Source organism: Hermetia illucens, chromosome 2 (genome assembly GCF_905115235.1).
Source record: "Hermetia illucens chromosome 2, iHerIll2.2.curated.20191125, whole genome shotgun sequence".
Taxonomy (NCBI): domain Eukaryota; kingdom Metazoa; phylum Arthropoda; class Insecta; order Diptera; family Stratiomyidae; genus Hermetia; species Hermetia illucens.
Genome location: NC_051850.1, coordinates 71,068,395 through 71,085,819, shown reverse-complemented (window position 1 = coordinate 71,085,819; position 17,425 = coordinate 71,068,395). Strand labels below are relative to the sequence as shown.

Genomic DNA, 17,425 nt, shown 5'->3' with positions numbered 1-17,425 from the left:
ATATAACCGTCAGGAACTTTAGTATGTTCCCTACTTCCAGATATTTCAGCTTGCATCTCGTATTAAGTGTTCTCCCAGATGCCTCGACTTACTTTGCACAAGTGCCGGACACTGTTCCAGGACGTATATAGAGTTTCGTTATACTCCTCACAAAACCTGCAGGCGGTGTCCGTAGATATCCCAGCTTCGCTAGGTGGTAGTTCAGCGGACAGTGAGCAGTGAGGATTCCCACTATGATTCCGAGGTTCTTTTTGGTGAGGTTTACGCAATCCTTTGTGTGCATGGGCTCGTATCCCCCAATAAGCACCCTGGACTGCTCCATCCCCAGTAGAGTATAGCTCCCTCAACCGTTCCTCTTCATTTCTTAGAATCATAGCCATGAAACCGTTCCCGATTCCACAGAAAGCTTCTGACCCGTGTAAAGGCGTCCCTGCTCCCTTCTTGGCTAGTTCGTCTGCTGCCTTGTTACCTTGCAACCCAGCATGGCCTGGAACCCAAAGTATCCAGACCTTGTTGTACGAGCTGAGTGTATTCAGTCTCTCAAAGCATTCCCACACCACTTTAGAGTTCACCTGGTTGGACCTAAGTGCCTTGATCGCTGCTTGGCTGCCGGTGAGAATAGCTATGTTCTGCCCCCCTCCTTTGGAGGTTAAAAGAGGCACGTTTGTCTATGACGTATATTTCCGCCTGGAATATGCTAGTGTACCTGCCCATTGGCTCAAAGTGCACCACCAATGACACCGGCACCCGATCCCTCTACTGTGAGGGATCCATCAGTGTACCAAGTAATCAGTTGGTTTAAGCAGTATATCGCAGCCACGCTCTTCCAGTTTGCCTTGTTACTCCAACGTGTTTCAAACTTCTTATCGAAGTGAAACCTCGTTGTCATGTTATCCCTTGATATCAGTAATTCGGGATAATAATAATAATGGTTGGCACAACAATCCATATTGGATCAGGACCTTGAAGTGTGTTAGAGTACTTCATTCAAGACCTTAACGGTACACTACAGAACCCTGTAGGAGGTAATGTGGTCAGCATTACACTCGCCCGAGATTATTACCCTGATTTGACTCAGGTACTCATTCACAGCTGGGTCGACTGGTATCCGACGTCAAATCACAATACAAATCCCACTGCCGCCAGCGAGTTTTGAACCGCGACCTTTCAGACACATTCAGAATATCGCCTAGAAAGAATATCAACATTTCTTCGGTTTAGGTAGCTCCCGCCTCACTGATACTCCCGGCCATCCTGAATATTGCCTTCCGTGCCTGCATCTGTATGCGAGAGGGGTTAATCCCAAAAGGGCTTCCAGGGATGCCGTTGGGCATGTCCTCATTGCCCCACTGATACACACGCAAGCTGATCTTTGGAGCGTATGTAATTCCCTGGCTTGTGTGCTGAGTTCGGTTCTTTCTGCCCAGATTACCGCTCCATAGGTAATCATTGGCCTTACTATTGCAGTATATATCCAAAGTAGTATCTTCGGGCTGCGACCCCATTTTTTTCCTGTTTTAGATCTACAAGTCATCAGAGCCCTCGTGGCTTTCCGGCAAGTGTTTCCGATAATTGTTTCCGACATGTGTCCTCCAAAGTAATTTCTAGTCTAGCGTAATTCCCAAATATTTGACCTCTGTTTCTCGTTTCACCTCCATATCATGCAATCTTAGGGTGAAAAAGAATCCTTTTTACCCGATTCCGAAATAAAGACCACTTTGCTCGTCTCCATGCCCTTGGTATGCATCCCAGTGCTATGCTCCCCCTTACCACCCTCAGAAGAGACTCTAAGATAATTCCTAGTTCTCTCTGGATTAGTGCTGGGAAAATGCCATCTACTCCGGGAGATTTCAGTGGTTTAAAAGTTCCCACTACCCACCTTAACCTAGCTTCTGAGCATACCTCTTTTGCTAGTTTCCAGTTCTCCTTCCTTCTCCTTTTATTCGTTGTTCCACCATGGTACATCCCTTGATAACTTAACTGTCTTACAGTTATACTATAGTGTACCGTTAAGGTCTTGAATAAAGTGATGTAACACGCTTCAAGGCCCTGATCCAATTGGATTGTTGCGCCAACGATTATTATTATTATTTTTTATTTCGTTAGAATACCATCGACTTCCTGAAGAATGCAACGAAACATTACCCCAAACGTATGTGTCAATCTCCAGTTCATCACCGAATCCAGGCTGGTTAAAACTAAATTGGAACGTTTGACGGGTCATTTTAATAAAAACAACTTTCTCCGAAAGGATTGGCAACTACAAGCACTTCATTTTCGAAGGAGTGGATATGCAGAAACACAATTATTTCAAAATAAAATTTGTTCAAAAAAATAATTATTCAGCTTATGCACTGTAATTTAACGTAATGTTCAGAATGCCACATCATATAATGAGTTTTATAAGATAAGCATTTTAGATGACAGCCTTATTTGTAATGAATTTCAGAATTTATGTATTAAATTTCTACGTTATATTGTTATATTAACCAGTATAACGATATACTGTTATATACCTATCGAGAAGATATATAAGTGTACACATATTGTTAATAAAATAAATATTTGAACTTTACATTTTATTAATTTTTTATTTATATATATTATACTAGGTCAGCAATAATAACCGCAAAATCTGCATCAGCCAAGCCAACCGCCTCAAGCCCACACCAAAGCCTGCCATCTGAAGCTCACATCACAGCTTGCTGCCGTAACCCCACAAGCCCCACTTCAATGAAAACACGCACTACAAAGACCGATACCCAGAAAAATACAACAAAACAGCTTAATAAACCCCGGAAAGCACACCAACAAAATCGATAACCCCACAAAGGCACCCAAAACAATTTGGCACTCGGAAAAAGATCGCTAGCTGAGATACACACTAAGCCAATTTAATAATCAGGAAAAGCACGTTAAAAAGACCAATACCCGAATGAGGTCACAACTTGATACATTCCGAAAACAGCTGGATATTTCCCAAGACGCACACTAAAGCTCCATATCCCAGAAACGCATTAAAACAAAGCTTGATATCCTCCTCTCAATATGAAAAAGAGCGAGCGACCGAGATAGCACGAACGCTTTATCGTGCTATCTCGCTCTAACATAAAAAACCTATTGAGAGGGTGTCCCACTTTGTACTGATCTGTAACGTGCCTTTCGATGACTATAAAGTCGTTCCAGGGAATTTGCGTACTCTCATAAACTTTGGCTACTCAATACGTGGTTCCTGGAACAATCTCATCTTACACTTCATAGTGGGAACAGTAACATGCAAATCATCTATATCCCCATGAACCGCCTCCATTTTATCATCGTTGCTAACTGCAAAGCCGTTTCCTATGACACCCTCGCAGCTCACCCTCTACCGTTGGTCACAGCTTTGTAATGAAGCCACCATTAAAACAACGTGAGGAAGGCGCTGGCCCGCCGCGCATTAAATGGTGCCAATTTAGCTAGAAAAAATAAAAAATGATTTCAGTTACGCAATTGCCAACTATTACAAATTTCGAGGGATCTTGGAACTAAGTTAAAAACACGGTCAAAAAAGCTGTCTATGTAACTCTCGAGAACTCCGAGCCTGGTAAATGGTTCATTAACCGAGATACTTGGGCTTGGAATAACGATGTCCAAATGAAGGTCCGTGAGAAAAAACACCTCTAACATAAGTTCCTTGTCGATAAAACGCTGACCAATTGGCGCAATTTATAAAAATGCTAAACGGGAAGCAAATAACTCCACCGCTGCTACCCGAGCGGTCAATTATAGAGATCTTTATGATAAACTCAATATGCGTGACTGTGAAAGAGATCTGAATTGACTTGTCAAAAGCTAACAGAAGATATCGAACATTTCCGTTGCGTTAATGGCAATAGCGAGCCGCGACCAACAGATGACGGGAATATTTCAAACAAATTTTAACGGAAGAATTTGTGCATCATGCGCTGCAATGTCTTTGCATCGCCACCTGTCAGCGCCACAGAAGTCGAGGAAGCAACTAAACCAATGAAATCGGGGAAAGTAACATACATGTTGACATCGCAGTGGAGCGAAGAGCTGGGACCCAACACTATGGCTCATAGAATTCTTCAATCGAATTATTGAGGAGGGTAGAACATTATCTCATTGGCAAGAAAGCACGATAGTTTCAAGAAGTCAGTTCAGTAGAATGTTCAAATTACCCTCCGATCGGTATTCGCGACATCGTTTAAAAGAACAATTAATCATGTCGGGTTCGTCAAGAACTACGGAATTACTGATGTGATACACGCCGGGCGGTTACTCATGGAGAGATCCAATGAGAAACATTTCTGAATCTAGAGGCGTTTCACCGTGTGCCATACAAATTTATCGGGTATACTTTGCTAGAACAGCAAATGAATGCTCCAGAAACTCATGCCCTTGGCTAAATTGCCTACCGCCATTCAAAAAGTAAAGCCCAAAATGTGGCAAGTATTTCAAAACTGCTTTGTGTCGAGCCGATGTTCATCGAAGAAGCGCCACTCTATGTTCATGTTATGGACACTGTCACATGGGGCCCCACACTGCTCTATGCAAATGATGTTTTCCTAGCGTCTCTTTGCAAAGCTGATCTCGAGCAACTTGTCCAAAGTGGAATGATCACCTCATGCAACACAGTCTCACACCGAATCTGAATAAGACAGCATTTTCGACATCTGATACCAATGACAAGGCACTATCAATGCCAGTGGCAATAACCCCTCAATAACTTAGCAATTCAAATATCTCGGATCAATACTATCAGCTAATGCAGGATTGTATTATTAAATTGCTTCACGCATCAGTGCAGCTTGGATGAAGTGGCGTTCCACAACAGGCGTTCTTTTTAATAGATACATCAATCTCAAATCCAAACTCTACCGAACTGTCGTCCGCTCGGTCGCCTTCTATGGTTCTTTCCGGGTGAAATTCTAAAATATATTAACGTATCATTATTATCTTTATTTGCGCAGACTTGGGAATGGGATGTATTTTAAGGTCTATATTTCATATAGGTGCACCATTATTTCTTTTAGAATTCTGGGAGCTAAGGCTGTTTCATTTTTTGGCGACCACGTTTTGAGCCCTCATTATCCTATATTTGACCCAAAAATCAAAAATTAGAACAGCTTGATTGCTAATGAATGACAATATTCTGTGGAAGAAAAATTTAGCAACTCCCTTTCGTATTTATTTGGAGTTTAGGAGGGACCTAAACGCAACACGAAGTGATGCCACTTGCTGCATGTAAAGGGTTCCACCGAATTTCGTGACAATAGCCTCAGCCGTTTCCGAGTAAGCTGAATGCGACAGCAAGCAGATATTGAATCGAATTTAATCTTCTTCTTTTTTTGCCTTCGTCCCGTTCACAGACGGGGTAGGCTCGTGCTGATCGTTGACGCCATTTTGTTCTGTGAAAAGGCCAGATCTACAATCCCGACACTTTCGAATCATCATCCAGCGTATCACCCCATCTTTGTTTCGGCCGGCCTTTTGTTCGATTCAGCCTCGATGTGCAGACCAATCTTGGCAAGTGGATTCTCGTTAACGTGAATTACGTAACCATACCATCCAAGCCTCTCTTGCAATTTTTCCACGATCGGTACAGCTCCACATCGATCGCGGATATCTCCATTTCGGATGTGATCAAGGCGTGTTACGATACTAGTTCAACGTAACATCTTCGTCTCCATTGCTGCATGACGTCGTTTAATTATTCCTTTATATGCGGCGAACACCCAGAACCAAGAGGGCGAGATGGCGGACAACGTTGCAGTGAATTTTACATTTGGGCAATCATTTCATTTTTGGACAAGTTGCTCGAGATCATCTTTGCTACTAGACACTAGGAAAACATCATCATCTGCATAAAGCAATGTAGGTGGTGCTATTTTGCCAGTCAGATGGTGTTCTACCTTTTCCCAAAACCCAATTGAGGAATTCACTGTGCCACAGTGTCGGGTTCCAGCTCGTCGCATTTCATTGGCATTTTTGTAAATGTTGCCAATTGGTTCAACGTTTTATTGGTAAGAAATTGTGGCAGCGTTTCTTTTCATGGCCGACGTTCATTTGCACATTGTCATTAGAAAGCCCAGTATTTTGGTTGATGAACCGCTTTCCTGGCTTGGTGACACGGGGGTTGGCCTCTTTGTGCATCGTGTCTTTAAATTGATCCACCATTCTTCCACCTTTGTAATGGTTGGTAATCGCGTAAGTAAGACCATTGCCTTTCTTCGGGCTTGTTCGTTGCTCACCTTGTTTTATCGATGGCAAGATTGAAATCAACGGCCGATGTTGAGGTGCGATGGTCTCATAGGAAACGGCTTTGCAAAGAGAGGGTGGGGGTGTCAATATTTGGCGTGCAGGCCGCATCGACTGAGATCAACCCCCTATTATTTCCCTCGGGGGTGCCCGAGTAAATAGTTCTGACCCCTAGTTGGCAGTATATCTGCTACCTAGGTAACAGCCTCTAGAAAGCTTCCCGGTGAAGAGCGAACCGCAAATGACCAGTACACGTCGGGACACACTGGAAGTCTCCGGAACTATCGAAAACTCTCTGTCGACGTCGACGGGGTGATGTGAGCGTAACTCTGCCAAGGTGGTAGTTGTAACGTGTATCAGGAGCCAGCCCCTTCGAGACCCTGGTCGGGTAATGTGCTTTGAACCGGTGTTAGTAGACCGCGTTGCCCCGAGCAAGCGCTGAATCGTCCGTAAATTCCGGGATCAGCTAAGCGTAAGTCAGGCCTCAGGAAACTGAGGTAGGGGCTATGTCCCCGAAGATACACCCGTTCCTGACTATCGTGGCCGGCTCCCATGCACACGATGCGCTGGTTAGTTTCTCATGGAGAATAAACATGCATTAATAACAACAAGTCGGGAAACCGGAAGCTGGACGCTTCAGGTACGAAAGGTTTTGTGTATTTCTTTGTACGTAGCACGTAATATATGCATATATTATGTGAGAATATCCACTTTCGGATGACATTGACATTCATAGTCTTGAATTTACAAGGAAGTGACAACTTTGACGTATTATAACTTTGTTAGTAATAGTGGTATTTCGACCAAACTTGGTGAGATCGTGCTCTATGTTATACCCTATACCCTATACCCTATCATGTTGCTAACATGAACTTAAGGGGGGTTTTGCAGCCAATTACTAAAAATTATGGTAATATACTATTATTAACTTTATTTCTACAGATATCAGTATGGAAGGTATTTCGGAGCCCAGGCACCATATAGTGGCAGCCTCCTGATTTTTTTCAAATTTTTCGGTTGGGTAGTTTCTGAGAATGGCCCCCTTAAAAGAATGGTCACTTTCAACCCCCGCACTCCCCACCTTTCTAACAAATGTCAAAACTAAGACCGGCTTCGAAAAGTACTAACCGAGACCTTTAATTTGATAACCCACATGAGTATATTTGTTGAAAAAAAAATTTACACCCCCCTTTTGCATGTGTGGGGACCCCCCCTTAAATTCAACGTAAAAGGGTGTAACTCACTGTATGCGTGAGCGTTCACAGTTCCCACCTTTCTACTTAATTTGATGTCAATCGCTATAACCGTTTCCGAGAAAAATGCGTGTGACGGACAGACAGACAGACAGACGGTAAACCGATTTTAATAAGGTTTTGTGTTTACACAAAACCTTAAAAATCGACGAAACAACAGGGAGGAAGACCTTAGTGCGTTTGGGTAGAGCACAAAAATACGTCGTTCACCGCAGCCATCAGCGAAAAAGGCAGTGGGGGCTGACATACCAGATGTGACACCGGGGCGCCCAAATAAAGAGGAAGCCTCATCAAGTGGCGCGACTGACCGTGCGGAGATTGCAACTCCAATATCTTGTAGTGCCCCTGTTCCGGAGGAAAGCTCAGTCAGAATCGCTAATCCTGAGCAGATGGATTCAGACACAAACAGAGTGGTAATGCAGTCGACCGTCCTAGCTAGAGCCGAAGAGGAAAGGCTCATCAGAAAATGCGCAGCAGTGGTGAAGCGTATGCGGTCGATAAAGTTCTCCAGAGGAACGTCAGCAAAGACGTCAAAAACGGGCTGATGAAACTGGAGGAACTATTGGACCGCATCTCCTTCTATAGGCGAATGTGGAGAGCAGCGGAAGACGAATGGAAAGCAGAAGCAGCCGCACTCCCCACTGAGAGCGCTACTTGTGTGAAACGGACCGCAGATAGCCCACTGCAAAGTTTACTGAGAAAAAAGTGGAAAAAAGACGACATGCCCGAAGGAGATTTTATAGAGACACATCTGTCCAAAGACAAGGAGACTGCCAACCAAAAGCAGAGAAGGCGAGGAAACGAAGAAGAACTAGACCGTCGGCTCTACTCATTAAGCCGACGAGAAGCAAAACATTTGCGGAAGTCGTTAGTGAAATTCGCTACAGGATGAAACCCGAAGACAAAGGAACAGAGGTGTCTTCCATACGAAAAACGAGAAGTGGCGGAATTCTCGTCGAACTGGGCCCAAAGACGACTAACAAAAGTATGTTCTGCGAAGTGGTCGAGGGGCTATTGGGGGAGAAGGCTCTTGTTTCCGGCCTAGAGCTCATATACTCTCCAGAAATCCTGGATCTTGACTGCCTCATAGAAAAGTTCGAAGTGGAGGACGCAGGGTCGTATGCAAGGTGTGAATGCAGATAGTCCCCACTAAGTGTTACACGTGTCTGGACTATGGACACATGTCAGTAGCTTGCAAGGGACCGGACAGGGGGACAGCATGCCGGAGATGTGTCATCAAGTTGTTTAGGGTTGTGTTTAGGGATAACGTTTTTTAGTGTTTACCTGACGCCGAACGAGACGGTGCCGGACTTTCGGCGCCAGTTTGATGCTCTGGAGAACACCGTTTCGAGCACGGAGTGACGAATCCTGGTAGGCACTCGTAGTCTTAAACACCGGATCCACGCCAAGGTTTCGGTGCAAAGGCTGTGAAAGAAGCATTGCTAACATCACTTTTGTGTCGGAATCTCTGGCATCATCGGTGGACGGGTGGCAAGTCCTAGAAGACTTCTCGGTGTTCGAAGTGGTTGACGCTACTTGCCGGCGAGCACCAACGCGACGCTCCCCCTGCCTGTGGAATGTCGCGAGGGTGAACATCGGGAAGATCGTCGACGCTCTTGGAGCAGGCAGGACCGCGCTGGAGGCGCCCCGGAGTGTGGTAGTGTCGAGCTGACACCGTCGCAAATTCAGTGGTGAACCTGATAACGACGACGTCTACTGGTGGACGGCAGAAACTACCGACCTACGAAGGGAGTGGCATAAACTTCGCCGTTTGGCACAACGTTTGCACGCCAACGAGAAGGCATGTGCTATAAAGGCATAGTATAGATCAGCAAAAAGGAGACTCCGCAGCGCTATAAATAAAAACAAAGCTCGCGGCTGGCAGAACCTTGTTAACGAAGCGAATAACGAACTGTGGGGCTTTGCTATAAGCTTGTCACCCGGAAAATCGGGGCTCTGCGGAGGCCCTGCTTAGTAAGTACCGACCAGATGGACCGCATTGTGCCCGCATTGTTCCCCAGACATCCAGTTCGGGCGAGGATTGCTCCCTTTTCAGAATGAGAGAGCTCGAAGAAGCGGTTCTCACTATAGAAATCAATAAGGCACCAGGTCCTGATGGCATCCCGGCGGAGATCTACAAACTAGTGTTCCGCCAACGACCAGAATTGCTACTTGAACTGTTCAACGCTTGCTTGAAGGAGGGAATTTTTCCTTGTCGCTGGAAAGTGGCCAGACTCGCGTTGATCAGTAAGGGTAAAGGAGACCTGGAATTCCCCGTCTGCATATCGACCGCTGTGTATGTTTGACACGGCCGGAAAAGTGTTCGAGAAGCTGATCAAGAGTAGACTCGCTGAAGCGAACAGCGTTGCCGGGGATTTATCCCCACGGCAATTCGGACTTAAAACAGGGAGATCCACAGTGGATGCTATTATGGAAGTCGTAGATGCTTTTCATCGAGCCGAGGCACATAGCCGCCAATCTCGATGGATAGTGCTCGTCATAACGCTTGATGTCAGAAATGCCTTCAATTCCGTAAGATGGACAGATATGCTAGGCATACTAGAAAACTCATTTCACGTGCCAAGCTATCTCTTGTGGATATTGAGGGATTATCTGAAAGACCGCTCCCTGTTCTATGAGACGCTAGAAGGCGGATGGAGGATGGAAGTCACGTAGGGAGTAGCACAGGAATACATCCTAGTGCCGCACCTCTGGAACGCTTCCTATGATAGTCTGCTGAGACTCGATATCCCTGAAGAGTCGCGCCTCGTCGGTTATGCAGACGACGTTGCGACACTTGTTGCCGGATGAATTGTTGAATAGGCACAAAGCAGACTTAGCATATTGATGCGACGGGTAAGCGAATGGATGATTGTTCACGATTTCAGTCTTGCGCTGGAAAAAACCGAAGTAGTCATCTTGACCAGAAGGAGAATCCCAGCGAGTTGACCATAGAATCAAAACCAGCGGTTAAATACATTGGTTTACTGCTCGACTGGAAGATGAGCTTCTTCGAGCAAATCGAAGCAGCAGTGGACAGGGCTGCAGCAGGAGTCGCGGGCTTGAGTCAGCTAATGGCGAATGCCGGGGGCCCTGTATCAACTAGGAAACGTCTCCTTATGGGAGTAACTCAGTCGGTTCTGCTCTATGGTGCAGAGGTATGGGTTGATGCTTTTGACAAGGAGGGGCATCGTAAACGCCTTGCTCAAGTGCAGAGGCGAGGAGCTTTGCGAGTGGCATCTGCTTATCGCACCGTCTCCGAACCGGCTGTGATGATGATCGCGGGAGTGATTCCCGTTGCCTTCCTTGCCAAGGAGCGCAAAGCTATCTACCATCGTAAGGGCGAGAACTTAAGAGAGGTGGTTGCCCGTGAAAAACGTCAACGCACCCTTACTGAATGGCAAACTTCTAAGTGGGCATGGAGGTTTTCAGTTTTACCTTCACAGGATTGGGAAGGCGCTATCTCCTGATTGTGTATTCTGCAATGGCGTGGCGGACAACGCTGAACACACCTTTTTCTCTTGTGAGAGGTGGGACGGCTTTCGTCAGCAGCTGTATGCAGACACAGGGGAGTTCTCTCCAGACAACATTGTCAGAGAGATGTTGAGAAGCGCTGACGGCTGGGTTCGGGTTGCGCATTATGTTGGGGCTCTTTTTATCGCAAAAAAAATTGCGCTCGACCGGTGGAGGGACCGGATGACAAGGAGGTGCCTGAACCAACCAAGAAAGGTAGTTTCTTTCCTCCTCTCCCGTTGGCAAAAGGAATTCTATGACTTGAGAGATCCCAAAGCCGGGAGAGCGGGATGGCTAGCCCGAAGTAATGTATTAAATGGTTCCAGGCTAGTTCTTTGATGACAGCTGGTAGTCCGACAGCGTGCGTAAACGCATTCACCTATCCCACTCCCAAAAAAAACCGATCATTTGGTTTTCAACGACATTAACTTTGTCAACCTGTCGAGGGATCTGTCCCTAAAAGAGATTAGGTAGGATTTAGCAGTGTGGAGCAACCCTGAATATTCTTTATTTATCTCTTTCCCTGGTCTCAGCATTTTATTTTTGTTTTACTACTTTGTACTATGTACTTCGTCCCAAATCGGATCGCATTTAATAGGATTTTGATTTTCACAAAGATATTATTAATGCAAAAAGCATAGTTTCAGCACTAACGAAACCTTGACACGATACTTGAATTCATAGAAAGGTGCCAAACCCACGCTATAGCTACTTCAAAAGTTGAAGTTAAAGAAGAAAATTTCCTTTGATCATACCAAATTTGATCGTCATATCATTAATCAATGAGACATATATGTATGTTCGGGAGGAAAGGTAATCCTTTGAACTAGTAGTAGGTAGTCCATTGGACTAGGCCCTGCGACACTCCCACCCAAACACGAAGTCACACTAAAATAAACATCAATTTTAAATATATAGAGTTTTATTTAAAATTTTATTGGCTTAAAGTCTAAATCGTACTTTCTTTCCAGCAAAACAACTTGGAGAACAATGCTTTTATCATCAAACTTGTAAATATAATGACGAAAACTCACTATGTGTTCAAGTGAGTCATAATGCACTTTGTCAATGTGCACCTGGCTATCATTCTGTGACTTATACAAAGCCAATGAAGCGAGTGTTCTGCACGGAAGGTAATGTATACTAAAATTAACACTTAATCTTAGACGCAAGCTCAATATTATTCATTATTCTTATTAGAAACGAATTCAGTAAAAAGTCAGTAGCAGTAATTTTAATTTTTTAAAAATATCTCCTGCTGTTTCATATTTAGGTTTCACTACCTCTACCCTTTCACTATAATAATCTATAATGAAGACAATTACAGAAATCAAGCATATCTAGGCCTACTTTTCGAAATAGCAGTGAAGACACGCTGTTATTTATAAGAAATTCTTTCGTCAAAGCGTTTCCATATTTTCGAATAATTTTTCCATTTTTAAATGACATCTTGAATTTCTTTACAGACCACTATGATTTCGTCCGGGGCGGAGATAATTTATCAGACGCTGCCCCTGCCTGATATAGTTCGCTCCTTTTAATAATCCGCAAACACGTCATGGGTGCAAATTATATCCCAGGGCAGCATCTGATGAGTTGCCTATGCCCTGGACGAAACCGTAGTCGTCTATAAAAATATTTAGCTTTGGTTTTAAGCCCAAAAAGAAGAAGCCACTGGACTAGGAAAGTGAGGGGCATTTTCCATTTTCCAATTGGTCCGGTCCATCATTAAGGGGATGGCGGGCTCAGGGCTCCATTCCAAACAAAAATTATCTTCCATATTTTTACTTGTTTAAATCCGCTAAAATAACCAGCTTATTCCATTATTTTCTATCCCAACATGAGGTTTGTGAAGTTACCCTACAATGTATTGTTGGAATTGGTTAAATTATCTTCTTCTTTTTCTTCAGCCTTTGTCCAGTTCACAAGTGGGGTCGGCTCGTCGTGATCGGTTTCGCCATTTGGCTCTATCGAATGCCGGATCTGGGTGCAATCTCGACGCTTTCAAATCCCCATCTAGCGTATCAAGCCACCATTGTTTCGGCCGGCCTTTTGGTCGTTTACCATCGACTTCGATGTTCAGACCAATCTTGGCAAGTGAATTCTCGTTTGCACGAATTGCGTGACCATACCATCGAAGACGCCTCTCTCGCAACTTTTCCACGATCGGTGCAACCCCATAACGATCGCGGATATCCTCGTTTGTTTGTGAAACAAAACCTTATTAAAATCGGTTCAATGTCTGTCTGTCTGTCCGGCTGTCTGTCTGTCCGTGTGTCTGTCCGTCTGTCTGTCACAGGCACTTTTCTCAGAAACGGCTATACCGATTGACAAGAAGTGAGTGATATCCTCCTACGTTGAGATTTAGGAGGGGTCCCCATACATGTAAAAGGGGGGTTTAACATTTTTTTTCACCAAATATACTCAGGTGTGGTATCAAATGAAAGGTCTCGATTAGTACTTTCCGTAGCCGGTCTTAGGTTTGAGATTTGTTAAATAGGCGGGGAGTGGGAGGATTGCAAAATGATGATTTCTTTAACGGAGCCATTCTCAGAAGCTACCCAACCAAAAAATCTGAAAAAAATCATGAAGCTGCCTCTATACGGTACCCAGGCCTCAAAATAGTCTCCATATCGATATCTATTGAAATTAAGTTAATAATAATATATTACCATATTTTTGGGGAAATTGAGTAAAACCCCCTTAAGTTTATGTCGGAGTTATAAAGGTTGGTAGTAGTATAAAATATAATATGAAGCATATTATCTCCAAGTTTGATCTAAATCATACTATTAGTAACAAAGTTACAGTAGCTAAATTTACAACCCGAAGTACTAAATATGATAAATTTACAACCCGAAGTACTAAATCTGATATGCTAAATGCATATTCTTAACGGGCTACGTACAAATGGGATAGTTCAAATATCAATAGCTCAAATATACTCACAGGAGAAGCAAACAAAACCTTTCATAGCTGAAGCGCCCAGCTTCCGGTTTCCCGACTTTTTACTTTTTGAACTTGTTCTAAATTTATACCGTTTATTTTCAAGCTTTTGTTTCAGAAACATTATTATTACAGGTATACCTCGACTTATCACGTTAATTGGTTCCATGAAGAGCGTTATAAGTCGAAAATGTGATAAGTCGATACGTAAGAAATACATGCTCGTATGCATAGGGTAAAGAAAAGTAGAAATCTTCGTTAATTGTCGCTTGTTGCTGCTTATGAAGTACCAAAACTAACATTTCGCAAATAGCACCTATTAAGAATCAATTCAGAATACATACAAAAATGTAAACGTTTTTAAGGTTTTGTGTAAAACAAACCTGTATGACGTCATCATCTCATTTCAATTCATCAATAGCATAACGAAATGAGTTCTTATGAATGGGGTCGCAAAGAATTATTTTGTTTCAGTTTTTTAGTCATTTATATATGAATATCAATTACTCCAAACAGACGTGTGTGTATAAAAGTATATATTATAATATATGCGTGCTAATGAAGTTTACGGGTAGTGTCTAATTCAGATAGATATATTTGTACATTAAACCAGCCGTATTTAATATACGTACTATATATGTACATATGTATGCTTTTGTACACGAAGTAAATCGGAAATATGGATACGATCAATTTATATACGTGCATATATATGTACAGTATTTGGAAATAAACAGTTTGTTTGTTTAGGGTGAGGATAATATCTATGGCTGTAATATGTACGTATATCTTGTAGTCAGGAAGAGAATGAATAAAGGAATATGTCGGATTTGTAGCTATATACGAATAGAAAAATGTGCGGTGAAGTTTCTTACATAAGATGAACACGAAACCTCTATGCCTGAAGCGCGATCTTCCGGTATTCCGACTTGCTTATATCTGGTGTCGATTAAATTCTTGGCATTTGCTAATAATATTAAACTCAGAGTGTGAAAGGTATGAGGTTGACTGTTATCAATACAGGGCTTTCCATCAAATGATTTATTTAAATCGTTCTCTAAAAAATTTAGTGCAATGGAATTTTTAGTTATGTGACACGGAGCTGTCGAGCACTCGTCGTCCCTCACACCTTCTTCTTTTTCGTCAGCTTTTGTCCCGTTCACAAGTGGGGTTGGCTCATCGTGATCGGTTTCGCCATTTGGCTCTATCAAATGCCTGATCAGGATGTAATCACGAGACTTTTAAATCCCCATCCAACGTATCAAGCCACCGTTGTTTCGGTCGGCCATTTGGTCGCTTACCATTGACTTCGATGTTCAGACCAATATCGGTAAGTGAATTCTCGTTAGCGGGAATTCCGTAACCAGACCATCAAAAACGCCTCTCGCAGCTTTTCCACGATCTATGCAACCCCATATCGATCGCAGATATCCTCATTTCGGATGTGATCAAAAAGTGTCACGCCACTACTCATTGTCTTTTATAGTAGCCCAACACTCAGAAGTGTAGAAATACGGCGATCACAAAGAACACCAGTTGTGGAATGTCACTTCATTCAGATTGCGTTAATGCGTGAAGCAATTTCATTACGGAGTTCTCCGTTGCCTGATAGTATTGACCCGAGATATTTAAATCGCTTAGTTCTGGCCAGGTCACCGCCGCTGACAGAACTGGGTATTTTAAATATTTCGATTCAATGCTATCGGTCACTGGAGAACTACTTTATGCTCCTCACATAAGAAAACACAAAACTTTCCGGTTTCCCGACTTGTTAGTTTATACTATCAAAATAAAGAGGATTTATTAGAAAATATTATAAAAGTACACATGATTATTATGTATATAAATATGAATATTTATGAGTCACTCCTCATCACTTGATGACAAATCACGATAAACCCCTGCTGAGGTTTGCAGTTGAAAAGTTGTCCCAGATGTTGACGGTTTAAACAATTTAGTTAAAGTTGTCTGATTTGCTTTAAGCTTTCTCGATTTGTGCAATTCCCGATAGCATTTAACACTTTTACTTATTGAAAAGGACACCGTATACCTTTTTTCATTGTTTCGATCATCCTCCAAATACTTCAACGCCTTCTCAATGTGTTCCAAAAATTGTTCCAATGTGTTCCAAAAGCAGGATTCGCGGCATTCGAAATTTATTTCGTATGTTGCGAATGCGAACGGGTAGATGGCGCCACCGGCGCTCTCCACGCATTTTAGAACTCGCCATTGTACTGGAGAGCTCGCAGTGAGAAAGTGCCGTTGGTTGGAGGCAGAAGGACCGCATGGAGAAGAACCGGTCTCTTCTGCTCCAGCCGTCGTGCGGTGTGCGCGTAGTCTTTTCAAACCGATCCAACGGGACACACTTCTCTAGAGTTTATCTCCGAAATAACTGTATATAATTATAATTAAAACTGTTATCAGTATTAATAGAAACAAAGCCGTTTAAAGTGTTCATTTTCATCAGAAATTGATATTGACCCATTCGCTTCTAGACAAACATCTACGTTTGTCCGAGCGGACAGATAAAGTGTAAGCCTGCCTTTGGAGACTTTGAAGCCTGGTGTTGTAACTTCTCCCTTGGAAATAAATGTACGTGATGGCAAACGCTTCTAGTGAAGTCCTGTCTCATCGACATTAAAAACTTGTCTCGGGCTGTAACCGCCTTCATCAATAATACTTTTAAGCATGTCGGGAAATTTTTTCGCTTCTTCATAAACAGCACTAGCCGCTTCTCCAGGCATACAGCAATTTTTCCATCTTCTCTAATACAAAGAGTCGGCGTTTTGTTATTATGGTGCTTCCTGGTGAAGAAATACCCGCTTTAATATGCTCGCGAATTTGTTCCGCATTCGTTTTTATATGTCTGATAGCACATGCATTCAATCCCAAGGAAACAGCAATTTGCGCGCCTGTCTCTCCTTCGTCCAAACGTTTAATTATTTCCATTTTTGTTTATAAATTAATAACTTGCCTCTGCCTCTTCTTTTTAGAGGAGCTGTATCCTTTATCCATACAGCTATGTGGGTTTTTGAACCTTTTTCTGTTAAAACAATTTTGTCGCTTAGAATATGAAGGCCCGTTTAAACAGAAAGTTTCTTACCAAGTTTTAGTCGTTAATTTCTTACTGGAAATGAAACCAATATCATATTAGGCGTCCTTTAGTCTTGAGTTCTACTACCAAGATTGAATTAAAATTAACGAGGCTTCTTTTATTTATGTGTGAGATAATTATGTACATAGTTGGATGGATTTCAATATTTGCAACTTCCGATCTTTTCAGGCTTTATTTGAACAGATTGCTTGCATGCAACGGATCCTTATCCAGCGTTATTTGAAAGTATAGTTACCTAACTCGCTCTGAATGTATATCTAAGAATAATCTTCTAATGTCCTTCATTTTGCATGTAAACTTGCAAACCGACCGTAATGAACCAAAATAATTTGTT

At 42.9% G+C, this 17,425-nt stretch overlaps 1 protein-coding gene across 7 annotated transcripts in view; it reads left to right on the top strand.

The window, feature by feature from the left end:
- The window catches only part of LOC119647800, a 146,391-nt gene that overhangs the window by 66,763 nt on the left and 62,203 nt on the right, over window positions 1-17,425 (top strand). For all 7 annotated transcript variants that reach the window (XM_038049011.1, XM_038049014.1, XM_038049010.1 and 4 more), the window contains one exon: window positions 12,002-12,163. In XM_038049011.1, coding sequence (XP_037904939.1) covers window positions 12,002-12,163 — 162 coding nt within the window. The remainder of the gene's footprint in view (window positions 1-12,001; window positions 12,164-17,425) is intronic.